Source organism: Nerophis lumbriciformis, linkage group LG25 (genome assembly GCF_033978685.3).
Source record: "Nerophis lumbriciformis linkage group LG25, RoL_Nlum_v2.1, whole genome shotgun sequence".
Taxonomy (NCBI): Eukaryota; Metazoa; Chordata; class Actinopteri; order Syngnathiformes; family Syngnathidae; genus Nerophis; species Nerophis lumbriciformis.
The window spans coordinates 36,922,024-36,943,238 of record NC_084572.2 but is presented as its reverse complement, the minus strand read 5'-3'; the positions used below and the strand labels follow the sequence as shown (position 1 = coordinate 36,943,238).

Sequence of the window (21,215 nt, the reverse complement as noted above, 5' to 3'; positions counted from 1 at the left end):
CACCAAAATAGGAGCGCAAGACAAGAACTAAAACACTACACTAGGGCTGCAACTAACAACTAATTTGATAATCGATTAATCTGTCGATTATTACTTCGATTAATAAACGGATAAAAGAGACAAACTACATTTCTATCCTTTCCAGTATTTTATTGAAAAAAAACAGCATACTGGCACCATACTTATTAGGGCCCGCATGGCCCATTGTATAAGGACTCCCAAAGGGAGTCCTTATGCAATGGGACATAAGGACCTATTGAATTTGTAAGGTTTTAATCTTTATTCTTTATTCTTCCGCCGCCACATTAAACTGTAATTTGACCCACTTAACATGCTTCAAAACTCACCATATTTGACCCACACATCAGGACCTGCGAAAATTGCCTTTAAAAAAAAAAAACCAACCACAAAACACAAAATTGCGCTCTAGCGCCCCCTAGGAAAAAAAAAACTAGACTGCCTGTAACTCCCACTAGGAAGGTCGGAGAGACATGAAACAAAAACCTCTATGTAGGTCTGACTTAGACCTACCTTTCATAATTGTATATCCTCGGGCAAAAATCAACAGGAAGTTGGCAATTCCCCCTTCAAGACAAAAAAGTACTAAAAACAATAAATTTTGCCTCTTTGAGCTGTAATTTGACCCCCTTAACACGCTTCAAAACTCACCAAACTGAACGCACACATCAGGACTGGCAAAAATTGCGATCTAATAAAAAGCCTAACCCCAAATTTAAAAATTGCGCTCTAGAGCAATTTTTGAATAAAACGAAGAAAAAACTGCTCCTCGGAAGAAAAAAATGACAAAACTGCCTGTAACTCCCACTGGGAAGGTCGGAGAGACATGAAACAAAAACCTCTTCGTAGGTCTCACTTAGAACTACATTTCATAAATTGACACCCCCCAGCAAAAATCTACAGGAAGTTTGCTATTCCCCCTTCAAAACAAAATTTTTGTTAAAAACGGTCACCTTTCTTCAAAATCTATCTCCTCTGAGCGCGTTTGTCGTTTCGGCTTCAAACTAACACAGGAGAGAGATTAAACCCTTGTGTATAAAATAACAGAACAGCGTTTTAATACCTGCTCCGGTTTTGATTTTATGACCCTTCAAAGACCCGCTGCGCTGATGCTGCTGCGCTGCTGTTTTTTTAAGATGGCTGCTTAAAAGCAGGAAGCACCAACGTGCCCACACAATGCAGACAAGGTAGGTACACTAGACAAAAGTCTTGGGACACTTCAGACTAAAAGTAGACAAAAGTATTGGGACACTTAGGACTAGCACCTGCCAAATACGCGGGCCCGACCAATGCTGCTTGCAGCTTTAATTTTGATTATTGTTTCTCGGCTGTTTGTAAATGTTGCAGTTTATAAAAATTAAAAAAAAAAGTAGCCTCTGCGCATAGCATAGATCCAACGAATCGATGACTAAATTAATCGCCAACTATTTTTATAATCAAATTTAATCGATTAGTTGTTGCAGCCCTACACTACACACAGGAACACAGCAATAAACTCCAAATAAGTCAGGGTGTGATGTGACAGGTGGTGACAGTACACCTACTTTGAGACAAGAGCTATAGTCATGCATGCTCGGTTATGCTTTAAAGTCATATCCAACAATTGCGACAACGACTTTTTATTGTCTACTGAGTTTCGTTTTTTAATGAGTTCTGCTGGTGGTGTGCCTCAGGATTTTTTCAACGCAAAAAATGTGCCTTGGCTCAAAAAAGGTTGAAAAACACTGCGTTACATCATATATCTGTTGTCTGCCTTAAATGTCAAAATATTTTTTGTTTATATCCCAACGATGCCACTCCCCCCCCCAAAAAGAAAGAAACAGCAAGAAAACGAAATAATAATATTTACAGATAAATCAAGTAAATAAAGATAAAATAAATAATACATAATTAATAATATAATAATAAGAAATAAAATAATATAAACAGATAGTAAATCATAAATAAATAAAATACATATATATATATATATATATACATACATACACACAGTCACGATCAAAAGTTTACATACACTTGTAAAGAACATAATGTCATGGCTGTCTTGAGTTTCCAATACGTTCTACAACACTTATTTTTTTGTGATAGAGTGATTGGAGCACGGGGATAGGTTGATTGGCAACACAAAAATTTGGCCCTAGTGTGTGAATGTGAGTGTTGTCTGTCTATCTGTGTTGGCCCTGCGATGAGGTGGCGACTTGTCCAGGGTGTACCCCGCCTCCCGCCCGAATGCAGCTGAGATAGGCTCCAGCGACCCCCCACGACCCCAAAAGGGACAAGCGGTAGAAAATGGATGGATGATTGGAGCACATACTTGTTGGTCACAAAAAACATTCATGAAGTTAGTGTTTTTTTAAGAATTTATTATGGGTCTACTGAAAATGTGAGCAAATGTTCTGGGTCAAAAGTATACATACAGCAATGTTAATATTTGCTTACATGTCCCTTGGCAAGTTTACCTGCAATTAGGGATGTCCCGATCCGATATTTGGATCGGATCGGCCGCCGATATTTGCCAAAAATGCGTATCGGCAAGGCATGGGAAAATGCCGATCCAGATCCAGTTTAAAAAAAAAACAAACTCCGGTCCGTGTTTCCCAACGCACCGATTTAAATAATACATTCCACTCTTCCGTTCCGCATTTTCCAGCACACCTTCAACACATCCACAGGTCTGTGGATTCTCACGCAGTTGCTTTTAGCTGCTGGCATTACACGACAGGCTCTTCTCACTCTTTCCTGTGTCTCCCTCTCACAGACAGCAAGCGCACCTTCTTACACACGTCACATACTGTCACGTCATACGTCACATACTGTCACGTCATACGTCACATACGTATACGCCCTCTCCCAGCAGAGAGGTAGCAGCATGGCTAACGTTAGCTGTGATGCTAGCGCAGCCGCTAAGGTGCGCGCCTGCTCAAACGTCCTCTGCGCACGGCAAATCTATGCCACGCACAAAATCAAATAAAAAAAATAAGCGCATAACAATTTTCGACACACGGACACGACAGAGAAAACCGTTTTCGTCATCATTGTTCAAATATTGTAACGTCTTTTGAGACGCTTATCTCCATTCGGTGCCACACGTCCACACCATCAAAATGCCGAGGCAAAAATTTCCACGTCAACACCGTATGAAAAAATTAGTGATTTTTTTAGTTGTGATTTCCTTCTCTGCATGAAAGTTTAAAAGTAGCATATATTAATGCAGTATGAAGAAGAATGTTTTAATGTAGACATGCAAGCCTTGAAAGAAAATGTTGAGAATCAAGACTACATTTCCTGCAAATGGGTGCTTTTCTACCCTATATTTTAACTTTAGATTTATTCTCATATCAAACTCTTTTGGCTGTCTTTTTGACACTTACATCCGGCGCCCCCCTCCATACCCCGGATTATAAATAATGTAAATAATTCAATGTGATTATCTTGTGTGATGACTGTATTATGATGATAGTATATATCTGATAGTATATATCTGTATCATGAATCAATTTAAGTGGACCCCGACTTAAACAAGTTGAAAAACGTATTCGGGTGTTACCATTTAGTGGTCAATTGTACGGAATATGTACTTCACTGTGCAACCTACTAATAAAAGTCTCAATCAATCAATCAAAACACATAGAATCATCATACTGCTGTGATTATATGCATCAAGTGTTCATTCAAGGCTAAGGCAAAATATCGAGATGTATATCGTGTATCGCAATATGGCCTTAAAATATCGCAATATTTAAAAAAGGCCGTATCGCCCAGCCCTTGTTTCAATGATGCCATTTCTGTTTGTCATGTATAATTTTGTCTTTTTTGTGTTTATCCTTGAATAAACAGGTCAGTTTCTTGTTACCAACCATTGTGTATTATTCAAACTCCCCTAATTCAGCTGGCTAGTTGTTATCAAGAGTACTAAAACCCTTTTCAACATGATTCTGACAACTAAGTAGGCTAAATAACTTTAAACTTTAATACATGCTCGGATAGGCCAGTATCGGTCAGTATCGGTATCGGATCGGAAGTGCAAAAACAATATTGGTATCGGATCGGAAGTGCAAAAACCTGGATCGGGACATCCCTACCTGCAATAAGGCGCTTTTGGTAGCCATCCACAAGCTTCTGCTTGAATTTTTGACCACTCCTCTTGACAAAATTGGTGCAGTTCAGCTAAATTTGTTTGGCTTTCTGACATGGACTTGTTTCTTCAGCATTATCCTCACATTTAAGTCAGGACTTTGGGAAGGCCATTCTAAAACCTTCATTCTAGCCTGATTTAGCCATTCCTTTACCACTTTTGACATGTGTTTGGGGTCATTGTCCTGTTGGAACACCCAACTGTGCCCAAGACCCAACCTCCGGGCTGATGATTTTAGCTTGTCCTGAAGAATTTGGAGGTAATCCTCCTTTTTCATTGTCTCATTTAAAGCACCAGTTCCATTGGCAGCAAAACAGGCCCAGAGCATAATACTACCACCAAATTCAAGCAGAAGCTTGCCAGAAGCTTGTGGATGGCTACCAAAAGCACCTTATTGCAGTGAAACTTGCCAAGGGACATGTAAGCAAATATTAACATTGCAAGTATGTGCTCAAATCACTCTATCACAAAAAATAAGAGTTATGACCCAGTATTCCCAGTATGAAGTACATTTCTCCAATTTGTAATTAATAAAAGCAGTTATCTTAACCATTGTATGTATGTTTATTGTGATTTCCATCCATTGCTTCAAAGTTGGGCTCTCCTGGGATATCCATTTCCTAGTAATGGTCTTTTTATCGGCCACTAGTAGGATATTCATTAAGTGTTTATCTTTTTTCAGCCAATCCTGAGATACATGTCCGAAAAACAGTCTTACTTTCAAGGGGTATTTCACGTCTGAAGATATCCTGCAGAGCTTGGTGTATCTCTTTCCAATAATCCTTTATGGCAGAGCAGTCTCAGAAAACATTATAGTACCGTATTTTCCGCACCATAAGGCGCCCTGGGTTATAAGCCGCGCCTTCAATTAACGGCATATTTCAAAACTTTGTCCACCTATAAGCCGCCCTGTGTTGTAAGCCGCATCTAACTGCGCTAAAGGACTGTCAAAAAAACAGTCAAATAGGTCAGTCAAACTTTAATAATATATTAAAACCAGCGTGATGTGGGCGCGCACGGAGTCGTATATCAACATGGACGAAGCTGCGTGAAAAAAGCCACCCGGCCTCTTCGCGTAAACTTAAACTTACCTTAACCACTCGCTCATCTTTTCTTCATCCATCCCTTCGAGTTAGCTTTTATGATGACGCCGGCTGGAAAGGTCTCTTTTGGCAAGGTCTTCCTTTTGAATATCACCATGGGTGGAAGTTTCTGGCCATTAGCATGGCAAGCTAGAACCACAGTGAAGGATGACTTCTCATTCCCTGTGGTGCGAATATTCACCGTACGTGCTCCCGTTGTATCCACAGTGCGGTTCACAGGAATATCAGTTGCTGTGAAATAGTAATCCGTGTGCGGATGGAGAGATTGCGTCTTTTCATGAACCGGATCCCTGTCGTTTAGTAGGAGCCATTTTGTGGTCTTTACAGATGTAAACACACAAAGGAAATAAAACGTACGGTAATATCCGCGCGCTTTTTCTTCTTCTACGCGGGCGGGTGGTTGCTTACAGTAGAAGAAGAAGCGCTTCCTGTTCTATGGGGGCGGGTGCTTACCTTGGCGGTTGCTTGCGTAGAAGAAGCGCTTCCTGTTCTACCGGGAAAAAAGATGGCGGCTGTTTACCGTAGTTACGAGACCGAAACTTTATGAAAATGAATCTTAATATTTATCCATATATAAAGCGCACCGGATTATAAGGCGCACTGTCAGCTTTTGAGAAAATTTGTGGTTTTTAGGTGCGCCTTATAGTGCGGAAAATACGGTAGTTTGCATTTAAGTTCTCAAAATTTCTCCAACAGGCAGGGGAGTTATCATAGTGACACTTCTGAGAAGGTGTATCCAAAAATCTGATCAAACTTTTCTAGCCAAACTCTCCTCCACTTGGGTGAGCTGGTACAAGTCCATTGATATTTCCATATTATTGTCCATTCTTCCTTGTTATGTTAAAGACGCCTGTCTGATAGGGTTGCCGACCCCGCAGTAAGGAAATCAGCTATTAACTGCCGTAAAAGTGGCAAAAGGACCTAATCTAATTTGCATAAATACCTGTGAGTATACAACACCTTTACAACCCAGTTTCGCAAACTTTCTCCTATTTCGGATCAGCGATTAAAAGAGACTGGTTGAAAGGGGAACTGCTCTGTTTTGGAATGTTGTCTATCATTCACAACTCTTATGTGAGACATGCGTTTTTCTTTTTTTAATGCATTCTAACTAGTAAATAAACACTAGCAAAAGTCAGCTCACAATGGAGGTAATAGGAGCCGCTCTAAAAATCATCCAAACACCTCCACCTAGGTTTTATTTCCACGCTGTAAGTATTGTTGCGTTTTGGACCAGTTGTTCCTCCCAGGGAATTCAAGTCACAATTCGCTCCCAAGCTCTTTACGACACTTAAAGCTGAGTTGAAAAACCACCAGAGACAGAATAGGTATTTTGTTGTATATTTTCAAAGCTTTGCCAATATACATTTTGAGACCAGTCTATCCCTAGAACATTCTATTGCGCCTCCCCAAAATGGTCTGTCTTCCCAACGCCAAAAACCCCTCTTTCCTCCCCCCTCCCTAGCCATAATACAAGCACAACGTCTCCCTAGTCATAATACATTCCAAAGAACTCAAGGTTAACACACACAGTTTACTTGCTGACAGAGCATTAAGAGAAGAAATGGAAAACACGAGCTGTTTTCAAATATGACAAAGAAATGGAAGAAGTACAACTTAAATTCGGATATATGTAAATATCTGCCTCCGACAGTATATATTTAATTATGGAGGTTAATTTGTCTTCATTACGAAAGCTTTTTTTGACACTGAATTTATGTAACTGAATTTTTAGCATTTGAAATTTTTGATCTGAACACATTTGTTTGAAAACCTTTTATTTTAGCAAAATGTATTTTAAAAGTTCAGTGTTTTTAAAATTTTGTGTATAAAAAATAGTTGTGTAAAAAATCTGTATTTTTTTGTATTTTTTTTGTATTTTTTTTATTTTATTTTTTATTTATTTTTTTTAAAAAAAATTTTTGTTTGTGTCTGTCCTGTCCAGCTTCTCAGGCAAATCATATAGTTGATGTAGATGCCCATGTCGGCTGTTCAGATTTACTTTACAAAAGAGAAGTGTAGGATACTTCTCTTGTTGCCTTATTTGTATTTGACTTTATTAAATGTATTTATATTATCATTTAGTGCAGCCGGGCCGGAGCAGGAGGGGATAGAAAGAGAAAAAAAAAGAAGACAGAGGGGGAAATTGTGGGGACAAGAGGGGGATTAGACAGAGAGACAAAAACAACAACAGCAAACAACAACAACAACAACAATAGAGCAACATCAGCAAATATGACATGTACAAATATGATGGTAAAAGTAATAGCAAATAAGCAGTTAGCGAAAAATAAAAAATAATACAGAAATGACAATGAGCATTATTACACTACAAATGGATCAATACAAATACCAATAGAAATAGCGCTATTGATAATGAACAATACCAATAATTTACCTTTATTATCAACAATACAGTTGTTTAAATGCAACAATACATAAAGTTAAAGTTAAAGTACCAATGATTGTCACACACACACTAGGTGTGGCGAGATTATTCTCTGCATTTGACCCATCACCCTTGATCACCCCCTGGGAGGTGAGGGGAGCAGTGGGCAGCAGCGGTGGCCGCGCCCGAGAATCATTTTGGTGATTTAACCCCCAATTCCAACCCTTGATGCTGAGTGCCAAGCAGGGAGGTAATGGGTCCCATTTTTATAGTCTTTGGTATGACTCGGCCGGGGTTTGAACTCACAACCTACCGATCTCAGGGCGGACACTCTAACCACTAGGCCACTGAGTAGGTGGCCTAGTACATATACGTAATGATAACTTGAGATACGAAAGAATGCAGAAAAATGGAGGGGGAGAAAGAGAAGCAACCTACATTAACCTTGTAGATTGTTATAGTCACAATAGGTTAAGCTTTGTCAGTGTGCCATGTGTTACACCCAGTTTACCCTAATCTGTATTTTGAAATTCTGTGTATAACAAATTGTGTTGTAAAATTCATTGTTAAAAAAAAATTCAGTGTATAAAAAAAATTCAGTCGTTTTAAATCGAAGACGGAACAGCACTTCTACTTCCGGTTGAAAGGCAATCTTAACAGAAGGGCGCTGCAGTGAACAAACTCTTTGTAATCACAATTATTTACTGTTAATTGATACATATTTTATTGCACTTTGTATTTTAAATAAACCGTATGTAAACTTGGCTTTAAAGACAAACCAAACAGTCCAGTTGCGAAAGATTGAACGCTCTGAGATGAATGAGAACCTTCATAGGTTTGTTGTGCTTTATTTGTTGCAATGTTATATCTGTATCTTTTTAAGGTATATTTAAAATTGAGTTTTGGGAGTAGTACAATAATTTCTCATGTTTTCAAATGAATTAATAAATATCGATCAAAATAATGGTGATTATAATATTTGCTATAATCGTCCAGCCCGAGCGTGACGTGCGCCGAAAAATAAAAGTCTAACCTTATGTAGCAGCGACTCGGCATAGGCTGTAATTGGTTGGCTTTGAGTACATACCTGTATGGACTGCCCACCGCTGCAATAATTCCTTTTTTGTTTGCAATTAAAGTATTCTACCACAGCACTACGTCTAATAACACTCAATCCTTCTCTAGGCACCGTTGTTTGTTAGCAACAAAGGAAACTAACAAGCTTCTGCAGAACTTTGACCCGTGTGTAACTCCAAAGTGCTGATTCTAGCCATTGGAATCCTTTCTATAGTTTGCAAATATAAAAAAATATATACAGTACAGGCCAAAAGTTTGGACACACCTTCTCATTCAATGCGTTTTCTTTATTTTCATGACTATTTACATTGTAGATTGTCACATCAAAACTATGAATGAACACATGTGGAGTTATGTACTTAACAAAAAAAGGTGAAATAACTGAAAACATATTTTATATTCTAGTTTCTTCAAAATAGCCAACCTTTGCTCTGATTACTGCTTTGCACATTCTTTGCATTGTCTCGATGAGCTTCAAAAGGTAGTCACCTGAAATGGTTTTCACTTCACAGGTGTGCCTTATCAGGTTTGATTAGTGGAATTTATTTCTTTATCAATGGGGTTGGGACCATCAGTTGTGTTGTGAATGAGGTGTGTCCAAACTTATGGCCTGTACTGTATATGTGATCATAGCCTCAATATAGAGGCGACTTGTTTTTTCACTCTACTGCTACTCTAAAAATAAAAAAAGGGATCTGCTCCACTTTTCAATCGTACACACAGTCTTAGTAAATCACACGCAACGCGGCCATCAACCGTCAATTTAAAAATTGTGTTTGGATCTCGGAAAATCAGGCCTTATGTCGCTTCTGGGCCGACGTTTCATGAAAAATAATGTTCAGCATCTTTCTGAATCGCCGAACAATTTTACTGACACATACAGTACAGGCCAAAAGTTTGGACACACCTTCTCATTCAATGCGTTTTCTTTATTTTCATGACTATTTACATTGTAGATTGTCACATCAAAACTATGAATGAACACATGTGGAGTTATGTACTTAAAGGGGAACATTATCACAATTTCAGAAGGGTTAAAACCATTAAAAATGAGTTCCCAGTGGCTTATTTTATTTTTCGAAGTTTTTTTCAAAATTTTACCCATCACGCAATATCCCTAAAAAAAAAAAAGCTTCAAAGTGCCTGTTTTTAACCATCGTTATATACAACCGTCCATTTTCCTGTGACGTCACATAGTGATGCCAACACAAACAAACATGGCGGATAGAACAGCAAGTTATAGCGACATTAGCTCGGATTCAGACTCGTATTTCAGCGGCTTAAGCGAAATTGAAGAAGAAACTGAAGCTATTGAGCCATATCGGTTTGAACCGTATGCAAGCGAAAACGACGCGACAGCCAGCGACACGGGAGAAAGCGAGGACGAATTCGGCGATCGCCTTCTAACCAACGATTGGTATGTGTTTGTTTTTAAGTGTTGTAATGTTTTGAAGCTAAATTATTGGTAAACACAGTTTATGTATAATAATTTACGTGGCTTCACGGTGGAAGAGGGGTTAGTGCATCTGCCTCACAATACGAAGGTCCTGAGTAGTCATGGGTTCAATCCCGGGCTCGGGATCTTTCTGTGTGGAGTTTGCATGTTCTCCCCGTGACTGCGTGGGTTCCCTCCGGGTACTCCGGCTTCCTCCCACCTCCAAAGACGTGCACCTGGGGATAAGTTGATTGGCAACACTAAATTGGCCCTAGTGTGTGGATGTGAGTGTGAACGTTGTCTGTCTATCTGTGTTGGCCCTGCGATGAGATGGCGACTTGTCCAGGGTGTACCCCGCCTTCCGCCCGATTGTAGCTGAGATAGGCTCCAGCGCCCCCCGCGACCCCAAAAGGGAATAAGCGGTAGAAAATGGATGGATGGATGGATGGAATTTACGTAAAACCGCGAGTAATGAATAAAGTTTTCATCAATTAATATATTCTGTATACATACCCTCATCCGCTCTCTTTTCCTGAAAGCTGATCTGTCCAGTTTTGGAGTTGATGTCAGCAGGCCAGGGAAGCTAGGGTCGATATTCTTCTCTTGATCATCTTCGGTGGCATAAGGGACGGTGTGAGCCAAGACATCCAGGGGGTTTAGCTCGCTCGTCTGCAGGAACAAACGCCATTGCTTGCCGTGCTACCGAGGTCCTTTGTCCCTGAATAGCTCACACACTCGGGCAGATTCAATGGGGGTCTGGCGGCAGATTTCTTTGACTTTATCGTTGGAAATGCATCTGCTTTGAGTGTCGCAGGATATCCACACATTCTTGCCATCTCTGTCATAGCATAGCTTTCGTCGGTAAAGTGTGCGGAACAAACGATTGACCATTTTCGTCGGCTTTCCCCACACCCTCGTATTTTGAACAAATTTCGTCCAATTTCTTGCCACTTTCGCATCTTTGGGCCACTGGTGCAACTTGAATCCGTCCCTGTTCGTGTTGTTACACCCTCCGACAACACACCGACGAGGCATGATGTCTCCAAGGTTCGGAAAACAGTCGAAAAAACGGAAAATAACAGAGCTGATTTAATTCGGTGTTTGTAATGTGTTTGAGAAAATGGCGGATTGCTTCCCGATGTGACGTCACAATGTGATGTCATCGCTCCGAGAGCGAATAATAGAAAGGCGTTTAATTCTCCAAAATTCACGCATTTAGAGTTCGGAAATCGGTTAAAAAAATATATGGTCTTTTTTCTGCAACATCAAGGTATATATTGACGCATACATAGGTCTGGTGATAATGTTCCCTTTTAACAGAAAAGGTGAAATAACTGAAAACATGTTTTTTATTATAGTTTCTTCAAAATAGCCACCCTTTGCTCTGATTACTGCTTTGCACACTTTTGGCATTCTCTCAATGAGCTTCAAAAATGGTTTTCACTTCACAGGTGTGCCTTATTAGTGTTGATTAGTGGAATTTCTTGCTTTATCAATGGGGTTGGGACCATCAGTTGTGTTGTGACTAGGAAGGTGTGTCCACACTAGAGATGCGCGGTTTGCGGACACAACCGCGAAGTCCGCGGATTATCCGCGGGTCGGGCGGTTGAAATAAAAAAAAAATTAGATTTTATCCGCGGGTCGGGCGGTTGAAACTTAAAAAAAATTAGATTTTAAATAGATTTAGGCGGGTGGCAGTTAAACCAATTCGGAAATATATATACATAGTTAAATGTTGTTACCCACATACGAAAAACGAGCAGCACTCTTTGAAACAGGCAATTATTTATCATCAGGCACCTGCAGCACGCCACAACAGAAGAAGAAGAGAAAAAAAAGATGGCAACGCCGGCAGCAAACGTGGTACGCGACAAACTAAAAAAGGGAATACTAAAGACCAGGGGAAAAAAAGGCCAGAAAAGTTCAGCGTGGACTCGTTTTTATGAGGTTGTAAATCAGGATGATAGTAATGCTGGCTACGTGATTTGCAAGAGCTGCGACGCTGTTTATGTCTACGACAGTCACAAAACCGGGACATCTAACATGGTGCATCACATTTGTGCAAAACCCCGAACCGCCACAAACACCCTGAGCATGAGCAGTTTCGTCCGCCGTGATCCCAGAAGAGTGCCACAGGATGTTAAAACAAGATAGAACGCAGCTGCCTGCAGCAGTTGGAGTGGCGCGAGCGCGCTTGGAGGTGCGCTCAGCGCGGCTCCCAGATGATTGCGCACTGGTGTGCGTCTGGGCCGTGACAGCGTGGCACGCATTGAATGTCTCTGCTGCATTGGATCAGTCTCCTTTCTTTAACAGGCAAAAGCTTTATAACCTCACTAATGCCTTGCATCGTCTATATTAGATATATAACAACGGGCGGATGGCGGGCGGGTGCGGTTTTGATTAAATGTTAGTTCGGGTGGATGGCGGATGGTTGACGACTTTTGTGATGCGGTTGCGGATGAAATAATTGCCTATCCGCGCATCTCTAGAGCCAAGACATCCAGGGGGTTTAGCTTGCTCGTCTGCGGGAACAAACTGCCGCCATTGCTTGCCGTGCTACCGAGGTCCTTTGTCCCTGAATAGCTCACACACTCGGGCAGATTCAATGGGGGTCTGGCAGCAGATTTCTTTGACTTTATCGTTGGAAATGCATCTGCTTTGAGTGTCGCAGGATATCCACACATTCTTGCCATCTCTGTCGTAGCATAGCTTTCGTCGGTAAAGTGTGCGGAACAAACGACTGACCATTTTCGTCGGCTTTCCCCACACCCTCGTATTTTGAACAAATTTCGTCCAATTTCTTGCCACTTTCGCATCTTTGGGCCACTGGTGCAACTTGAATCCGTCCCTGTTCGTGTTGTTACACCCTCCGACAACACACCGACGAGGCATGATGTCTCCAAGGTTCGGAAAACAGTCGAAAAAACGGAAAATAACAGAGCTGATTTAATTCGGTGTTTGTAATGTGTTTGAGAAAATGGCGGATTGCTTCCCGATGTGACGTCACAATGTGACGTCATCGCTCCGAGAGCGAATAATAGAAAGGCGTTTAATTCTCCAAAATTCACCCATTTAGAGTTCGGAAATCGGTTAAAAAAATATATGGTCTTTTTTCTGCAACATCAAGGTATATATTGACGCTTACATAGGTCTGGTGATAATGTTCCCCTTTAACAGAAAAGGTGAAATAACTGAAAACATGTTTTATATTGTAGTTTCTTCAAAATAGCCACCCTTTGCTCTGATTACTGCTTTGCACACTTTTGGCATTCTCTCAATGAGCTTCAAAAATGGTTTTCACTTCACAGGTGTGCCTTATTAGTGTTGATTAGTGGAATTTCTTGCTTTATCAATGGGGTTGGGACCATCAGTTGTGTTGTGACTAGGAAGGTGTGTCCACACAAGAGATGCGCGGTTTGCGGACACAACCGCGGAGTCCGCGGATTATCCGCGGGTCGGGCGGTTGAAATAAAAAAAAAAATTAGATTTTATCCGTGGGTCGGGCGGTTGAAATTTAAAAAAAAAAAGATTTTAAATAGATTAGGCGGGTGGCAGTTAAACCAATTCGGAAATATATATACATAGTTAAATGTTGTTACCCACATACGAAAAACGAGCAGCACTCTTTGAAACAGGCAATTATTTATCATCAGGCACCTGTAGCACGCCACAACAGAAGAAGAAGAGAAAAAAAAAGATGGCAACGCCGGCAGCAAACGTGGTACGCGACAAACTAAAAAAGGGAATACTAAAGACCAGGGGAAAAAAAGGCCAGAAAAGTTCAGCGTGGACTCGTTTTTATGAGGTTGTAAATCAGGATGATAGTAATGCTGGCTACGTGATTTGCAAGAGCTGCGACGCTGTTTATGTCTACGACAGTCACAAAACCGGGACATCTAACATGGTGCATCACATTTGTGCAAAACCCCGAACCGCCACAAACACCCTGAGCATGAGCAGTTTCGTCCGCCGTGATCCCAGAAGAGTGCCACAGGATGTTAAAACAAGGCTTACAGGTGTATGTGTGAACGCAGCTGCCTGCAGCAGCTTGAGTGGCGCGAGCGCGCTTGGAGGTGCGCTCAGCGCGGCTCCCAGATGATTGCGCACTGGTGTGCGTTTGGGCTGTGACAGCGTGGCACGCATTGAATGTCTCTGCTGCATTGGATCAGTCTCCTTTCTTTAACAGGCAAAAGCTTTATAACCTCACTAATGCCTTGCATCGTCTATATTAGATATATAACAACGGGTGGGTGCGGGCGGGTGCGGTTTTGATAAAATGTTAGTTCGGGTGGATGGCGGATGGGTGACGGATGGGTGACGACCTTTGTGATGCGGTTGCGGATGAAATAATTGCCTATCCGCGCATATCTAGTCCACACCTTTGGCCTGAACTGTAAATTGTTGTATACTACCGTATTCTTCGGAGTATAAGTCGCTCCGGAGTATAAGTCGCACCGGCCGAAAATGCATAGTAAAGAAGAAAAAAAAACATAAGTCGCATTTTTTGGGGACATTTTTCGCCAGTCCCTTACAAGTTTCTCGCTTACTCCAAACTTTCTTTCTGCTGCTCGATTGCCGTTTTCTGCTGCATATTTCACTACTTCCAGCTTGTAACCTGCAGTACCGTATTTTTGGGACTATAAGTCGCAGTTTTTTTTTCATAGTTTGGCCGGGGGTGCGACTTATACTCAGGAGCGACTTATGTGTGAAATGATGAACACATTAGCGTAAAATATCAAATAATATTATTTATCTCATTCACGTAAGAGACTAGACGTATAAGATTTCATGGGATTTAGCGATTAGGAGTGACAGATTGTTTGGTAAACGTATAGGATGTTCTATATGTTATAGTTATTTGAATGACTCTTACCATAATATGTTACGTTAACATACCAGTTGGTTATTTATACCTCATATAACGTACACTTGTTCACTATTCTTCATTTATTTTTAAATTGCCTTTCAAATGTCTATTCTTGGTGTTGGCTTTTATCAAATACATTTCCCCAAAAAATGCGACTTATACTCCAGTGCGACTTATATATGTTTTTTTCCTTCTTTATTGTGCATTTTCGGCCAGAGCGACTTATACTCCGAAAAATACGGTATATGATTTCCTTTTCGGTGCCATTTTTGTCCAGCCCTTCTCAGTTTTTATAAGTTACCGCCAATGTTGAAATGATCAATTTTCATAGGTACGGAAGTAGTAGCAGGTAGCATCTTTTTTTTTTTCACAATGTACTTCTGCCATGACACGCCCCCGCCAAATTTTTATTGGTTGACTTGTGTGGGTGTGGGTGTGACGATTGCTGATGTACGCCTAGTCTCTTACGTGAATGAGATAAATAATATTATTTGATATTTTACGGTAATGTGTTAATCATTTCACACATAAGTCGCTCTAGAGCAGGGGTGCTCACACTTTTTCTGCAGGCGAGCTACTTTTCAATTGATCAAGTCGTGGGGATCTACCTCATTCATATATATCATTTATATTTACTTATTTATGAAACATATGTTTTTGTTAACAAGTTAAAGGTGTTTAATGATAATGCAAGCATGTTTAACACATATAGTTAATATTGTTAATAAATTAAAGGTGTTTAATGAAAATACAAGTATGTTTAATACATATAGTTAATATTGTTAATAAATGAAAGGTGTTTAATGAAAATACAAGTATGTTTAACACATATAGTTAATATTGTTAATAAGTTAAAGGTGTTTAAAGATAATGCAAACATGTTTAACACATAGTTAATATTGTTAACAACTTAAAGATGTTTAGTGATAATGCAAGCATGTTTAACACATATAGTTAATATTGTTAATAAATTAAAGGTGTTTAATGATAATACAAGAATGTTTAACACATAGTTAATATTGTTAACAAGTTAAAGGTGTTTAAAGATAATACAAGCATGTTTAACACATATAGTTAATATTGTTAATAAGTTAAAAGTGTTTAGAGATAATACAAGCATAATTAACACACATAGATTCCTTTCTTTCATGAAGACAAGAATATAAGTTGGTGTATTACCTGATTCTGATGACTTGCATTGATAGGAATCAGACAGTGGTGCTGATAAGGTCCGCATTTTTGAATGGAGGAGAAAAAAAGTCCTCCTTTCTGTCCAATACCACATGAAAGTGGTTGGTTTTTGGCATCTTATTTGTCCAGCTTCCGTACTCCTTTGTATACACTTTACAAGAAATACATTGTTGGCAAACTCCGTAGCTTGCTAGCTTGTGCACGCCAGCTTTCTGAGACTCTTATTTTGGTAGCGCAGGCAGGATGAAGCAGCGCTTTTATTGTGCAACTGTGCAGTCGGTCTTTGGAGTTTTGACGACAGGTACGGCGCCAGAGTCTGTTGAAATAAACTGTTTCTCGCCTTCCAGTCGGTAATTTTAATGAGCTGGCAGCAGCCAGCGTCATCTCAGAAGACCCTCGGGTGCCGTGAATGTCAATCAACTGACGAAAGTGACGTCATAGTGAAAATTTATGATCGCTCATTTTTAGGACTCTTTTTTTTTAATGGCTGGCTGGTGATCGACTGACACACCCTCCGAGATCGACCGGTAGCTCGCGATCGACGTAATGAGCACCTCTGCTCTAGAGTATAAATCGCAAACTCTGGAAAAAAAAAACTGCGATTTATAATCCGAAAAATACGGTATTCATGTTTAAATAACCTTTTCTGCGAATGAATATCGCTTCCAAATGTCGGTTTTTGGCCAGCTTGACTACTAATTGTCTGTATCGGCCCTGAAAAATCAATTTTAGTGGATCTTTAACATATGCACATGCACACACTGTTCCAAATGAAGTCATGTTTCTTCTACACGTGCAGGTGACGCAGGCCACTAATCAGATTGTGATGAACTGCGCTGACATCGACATCATCACAGCCTCTTTTGTGTCCAACGGAGGAGATGGTGAGCGTCTGATTCCTTCATCATCAGCTCATGTCATGTGACGTGCTGACCTCTGTTTGTTTCTCAGAAATTGACGCCACGGGGTTCAACTATCAAAACGAGGACGAGAAAGTGACCTTGTCCTTTCCGAGCGCTCTACAAAAAGGTGACGCATGAAAATGTTTGAACCACCCCTCAGTTTTGTTACGAAGCCATTGTGTGTAACGTGCGTGTGCTCGCCTGTGCAGGCTCTGGTGTGTTGAAGATCAAATTTGCCGGAGAGCTGAATGACAAAATGAAAGGATTCTATCGAAGTAAATACACAAATTCCGCAGGAGAGACCCGCTACGCTGCAGTCACACAATTTGAGGTAAGATGGCGACAGGTTTTTCTTTTTTTAATGCATTCTAACTAGTAAATAAACACTAGCAAAAGTCAGCTCACAATGGAGGTAATACGAGTCGCTCTAAAAACATCCAAATGCCTCCACCTAGGTTTTATTTCCACGCTGTAAGTATATATTTAATTATGGAGGTTAATTTGTCTTTATTACAAAAGCTTTTTTTGACACAGAATTTATGTAACTGAATTCTTAGCGTTTTAAATTTTTGATCTGAATTTTTTTACAACACATTTCTTTGAAAACCTTTTTTTTTTTTAGCAAAATGTGTTTTAAAAGTTCAGTGTTTTTAAAATTTTGTATATAAAAAATAATTTAAAAAAATCTATTTTAAAATTTTGTTATAACAAATTGTGTTGTAAAATTCAGTGTTTAAAAAATTCAGTGGTTTTAAATTTGAGTGGTAATTCGGTTGTATAAACATTTTTTTAAAAATGTGTTTAAAAATTCAGTGTACAAAAAATAATTTAAAAAAATCTATTTTAAAATTCTGCTTGTAACAAATTGTGTTGTAAAATTCAGTGGTTTTAAATTTGAGTGGTAATTCAGTTGTATAAACATTTTTTTTTAAATGTATTTTAAAAATTCAGTGTACAAAAAATCTGTGTAAAAACCAATCTTGTGCAAAAAATTCAGTGCTGAAAAAATCAGTGTTTAAAAAAATTCAGTGTTTTAAAATTTTGTGTATAAAAAAAATGGTGTTTTAAAATTCAGTGGTAATTCAGTTGTATAAAAAAAGTGTTGTTTAAAATTTCAGTTGATTTAAAATTCAGTGGTAATTTAATTGGATAAAACATTCAGTGTATAAAAAAAGGTGGTTTCCTTCCACCCGAATGCAGCTGAGATAGGCTCCAGCATCCCCCGTGACCCCAAAAGGGACAAGCGGTAGAAAATGGATGGGTTTTAACACTCAGTGAATACAAACATTTGTTTTAATATTCAGTGTACAAAAAATCAGTGTAAAAAACAATCTGTGTAAAAAATTCAGTGTTTTTTTAAATTTCATGTATAAAAAATGTTTCAAAAAATTTTATTTTAAAAATTCAGGGGTTTTAAATTTCAGTGGTAATTCAGTTGTATATATTTAAAAAAATGTGTTTCAAAATTCAGTGGATTTAAAATTCAGTGGTAATTCAATTGTCTAAAAAATTCAGTGTATTAAAAAATTTGGTGGTTTTAAAATTCAGTGTATACAACAATTTGTGTTTTCAAATTCAGTGTACAAAAAATGTGTGTAAATACCAATCTGTGATAAAAATAATTTAGTGCTGAAAAAAATCAGTGTTTTAAAAAGAAAGTGTTTAAAAAAAAATCTGTGTATAAAAAAATTATGTGGTATTAAATTTAAGAGGTCATTCAGTTGTATAAAGAAGTGTTCTTTAAAAAATCAGTGGTAATGCAATTGTATAAAAAAATGTTGGATAAAAAATTCAGTGTATTAAAAATGTTGGTGGAGACACTCCTTTGCATAAAAAAAAAAGAACACGTGTTCTTGTTTTGCAATAACTGACGAGACGTGATGTTGCGGGAGCAGCAGCGCATCACAGTAAAGCAGCAGAGGGCTACCTAGCTGTCATTGCGCCGCTAAGAAATAGTTTGTCTGCGTTAGTGCTTGTAATAACAACATCGCTAATATTTGGTTAATATTCAGGTCATGATATGTATGAAGAGTATTGTTAGTGGGTTTTGGATGATTATTTAGAGGGTTTTGTGGGCAAAATAGAGAGCCCCCATTGACTACATTATTAGTGGACTTTTTATGTATTTATTTACGACATAAGGATTATCATTTGTAGGCAAAATTCCCCCTAAAAGTACAGTTCCCCATTAAGACTACATGAATGTTCCTCATGTACTTCCCAGGCAACCTCCTAGGCATGTTTCACAATTATAAAAACAGTAAAAATGGAACAAACACTGAAACTTGAAAGTAAAGTTTATAAAACACCAAAGTGTCCAATTTCAAATATCAGTTTTGTTAGGGTTCTTTTTTCAAGTTGATTTAAACCGTTTGAATGAATTGTTCGACAGCACTAGTAGGAATATGCGCATATAATTTTTCTATAAGTACAAGGTTTGTGAGGAGAGACGCATGCACACTTCACCCATGCCTAACCACATTCTTTGTGCGTAGCAACCTTTTTATAAACGAGGCCCCCGGGTGGGTGGAAGGTGAGCAGAACTACGATTCCATCTAAGGCGGTGTCTCTTAAAAATTGTTAGGCTGAAAGCGCTCCCTAGACAGCCAGAAATGTTTCTCAGCTGTGGTCCATATGGGCCGCAGCGGTACTCAGTTGTATTGACAATATCAAACAAACAGAAGAAGCCTGGCGCTAAAGTCATAGAGAAGTTTCTTAAGCGCAAAATTTATGACTAAAGCAGTGGGTCTTAACCTTGTTGGAGGTACCGAACCCCACCAGTTTCATATGCGCATTCACCGAACCCTTCTTTAGTGAAGAATAAAATGTTTTCTTTTTTCAAATTCAAGACAAAGTTATATGTTTTTGGTAACACTTTAGTATGGGGAACATAATCTAAGTAACAAAGACTTAATTTAGAGTTATTTGGTTAGGGTCAGGGTTGGAGGGTTAGGGTTATAATAAGGCCATGTCGAATAAGGCATTAATAAGTACTTAATAATGATTAGTTAAGAGCCAATATGTTGCTAATTTGCATGTTAATAAGCAGCTAATTAATGGTGAATATGTTCCCCATACTTACGTGTTACCATGTTTTATTACTGGTGCACAAAATGAAGCGTGCATGAACATCACCTTGCATACTTGCCAACCTTAAGACCTCTGATTTCGGGAGGTGGGGGGCGTGGTTAAGATATTATATATATATAAGAAATACTTGACTTTCAGTGAATTCTAGCTATATATATATATATATATATTTTATTATATGTGTGTATATATATATATATATATATATATATATATATAAATAAATAAAATACTTGAATTTCAGTGTTCATTTATTTACACATATACACACATAACACTCCTCTACTCATTGTTGAGTTAAGGGTTGAATTGTCCATCCTTGTTCTATTCTCTGTCACTATTTCAGAACACACACATTATACAAATATACATTATAAAATCAATAAGATAACGGGAGCTCTAATTTGGGAGTCTGAATTAGGATCAGAAGTTCCTATATAAACATTGCGTACTCACGTCGCCATTTTGTATTGATTACTGCAGCTGTGCACTGGATTCATTCACAAATACAAACTACAACTCACGAACACTTTAGAGTTAGGCTCCACCATCAGAATGTGTACTTAAACTTGTAAAGATCACATGGATATTATTCAGTGATTTGATTCACCAAAACTAACCTGTTATACAGGAGGAAAAAGCACACAGGACGTTTCAATTGTTCACAGACTGGTCGCTCTCATCAGAATGACAAGACACTTCCGGTCTGCAGGTGATAGCATTCAATTGGGAAGAAACGCCCTACTGCCCCCTACTGACCAATGTGAATACTGATAAATGTGTAATGACAGCTCCAAAAAGGAATTCAAACCACAAAATAAACTAAATAAATCAACACAAAAATGTGACACATTATGGGTGGGTCACATATGCATGTACAGTAGATGGCAGTATTGTCCTGTTTAAAAGTGTCACAACATTGCTGTTTACGGCAGACGAACTGCTTTACGGTAGACGAAAACTTGACTGCTGTTGTTGTGTGTTGTTACCGCACTGGGAGGACGCTAA

General features: G+C 39.0%; 1 protein-coding gene across 2 annotated transcripts in view; it reads left to right on the top strand.

Moving 5' to 3' along the window:
• npepps (aminopeptidase puromycin sensitive) overlaps positions 1 to 21,215 on the top strand; it is an 87,787-nt gene that overhangs the window by 24,836 nt on the left and 41,736 nt on the right. For both annotated transcript variants that reach the window (XM_061984339.2, XM_061984338.2), the window contains 3 exons: positions 17,015 to 17,099; positions 17,167 to 17,244; positions 17,327 to 17,448. In XM_061984339.2, coding sequence (XP_061840323.1) covers positions 17,015 to 17,099; positions 17,167 to 17,244; positions 17,327 to 17,448 — 285 coding nt within the window. The remainder of the gene's footprint in view (positions 1 to 17,014; positions 17,100 to 17,166; positions 17,245 to 17,326; positions 17,449 to 21,215) is intronic.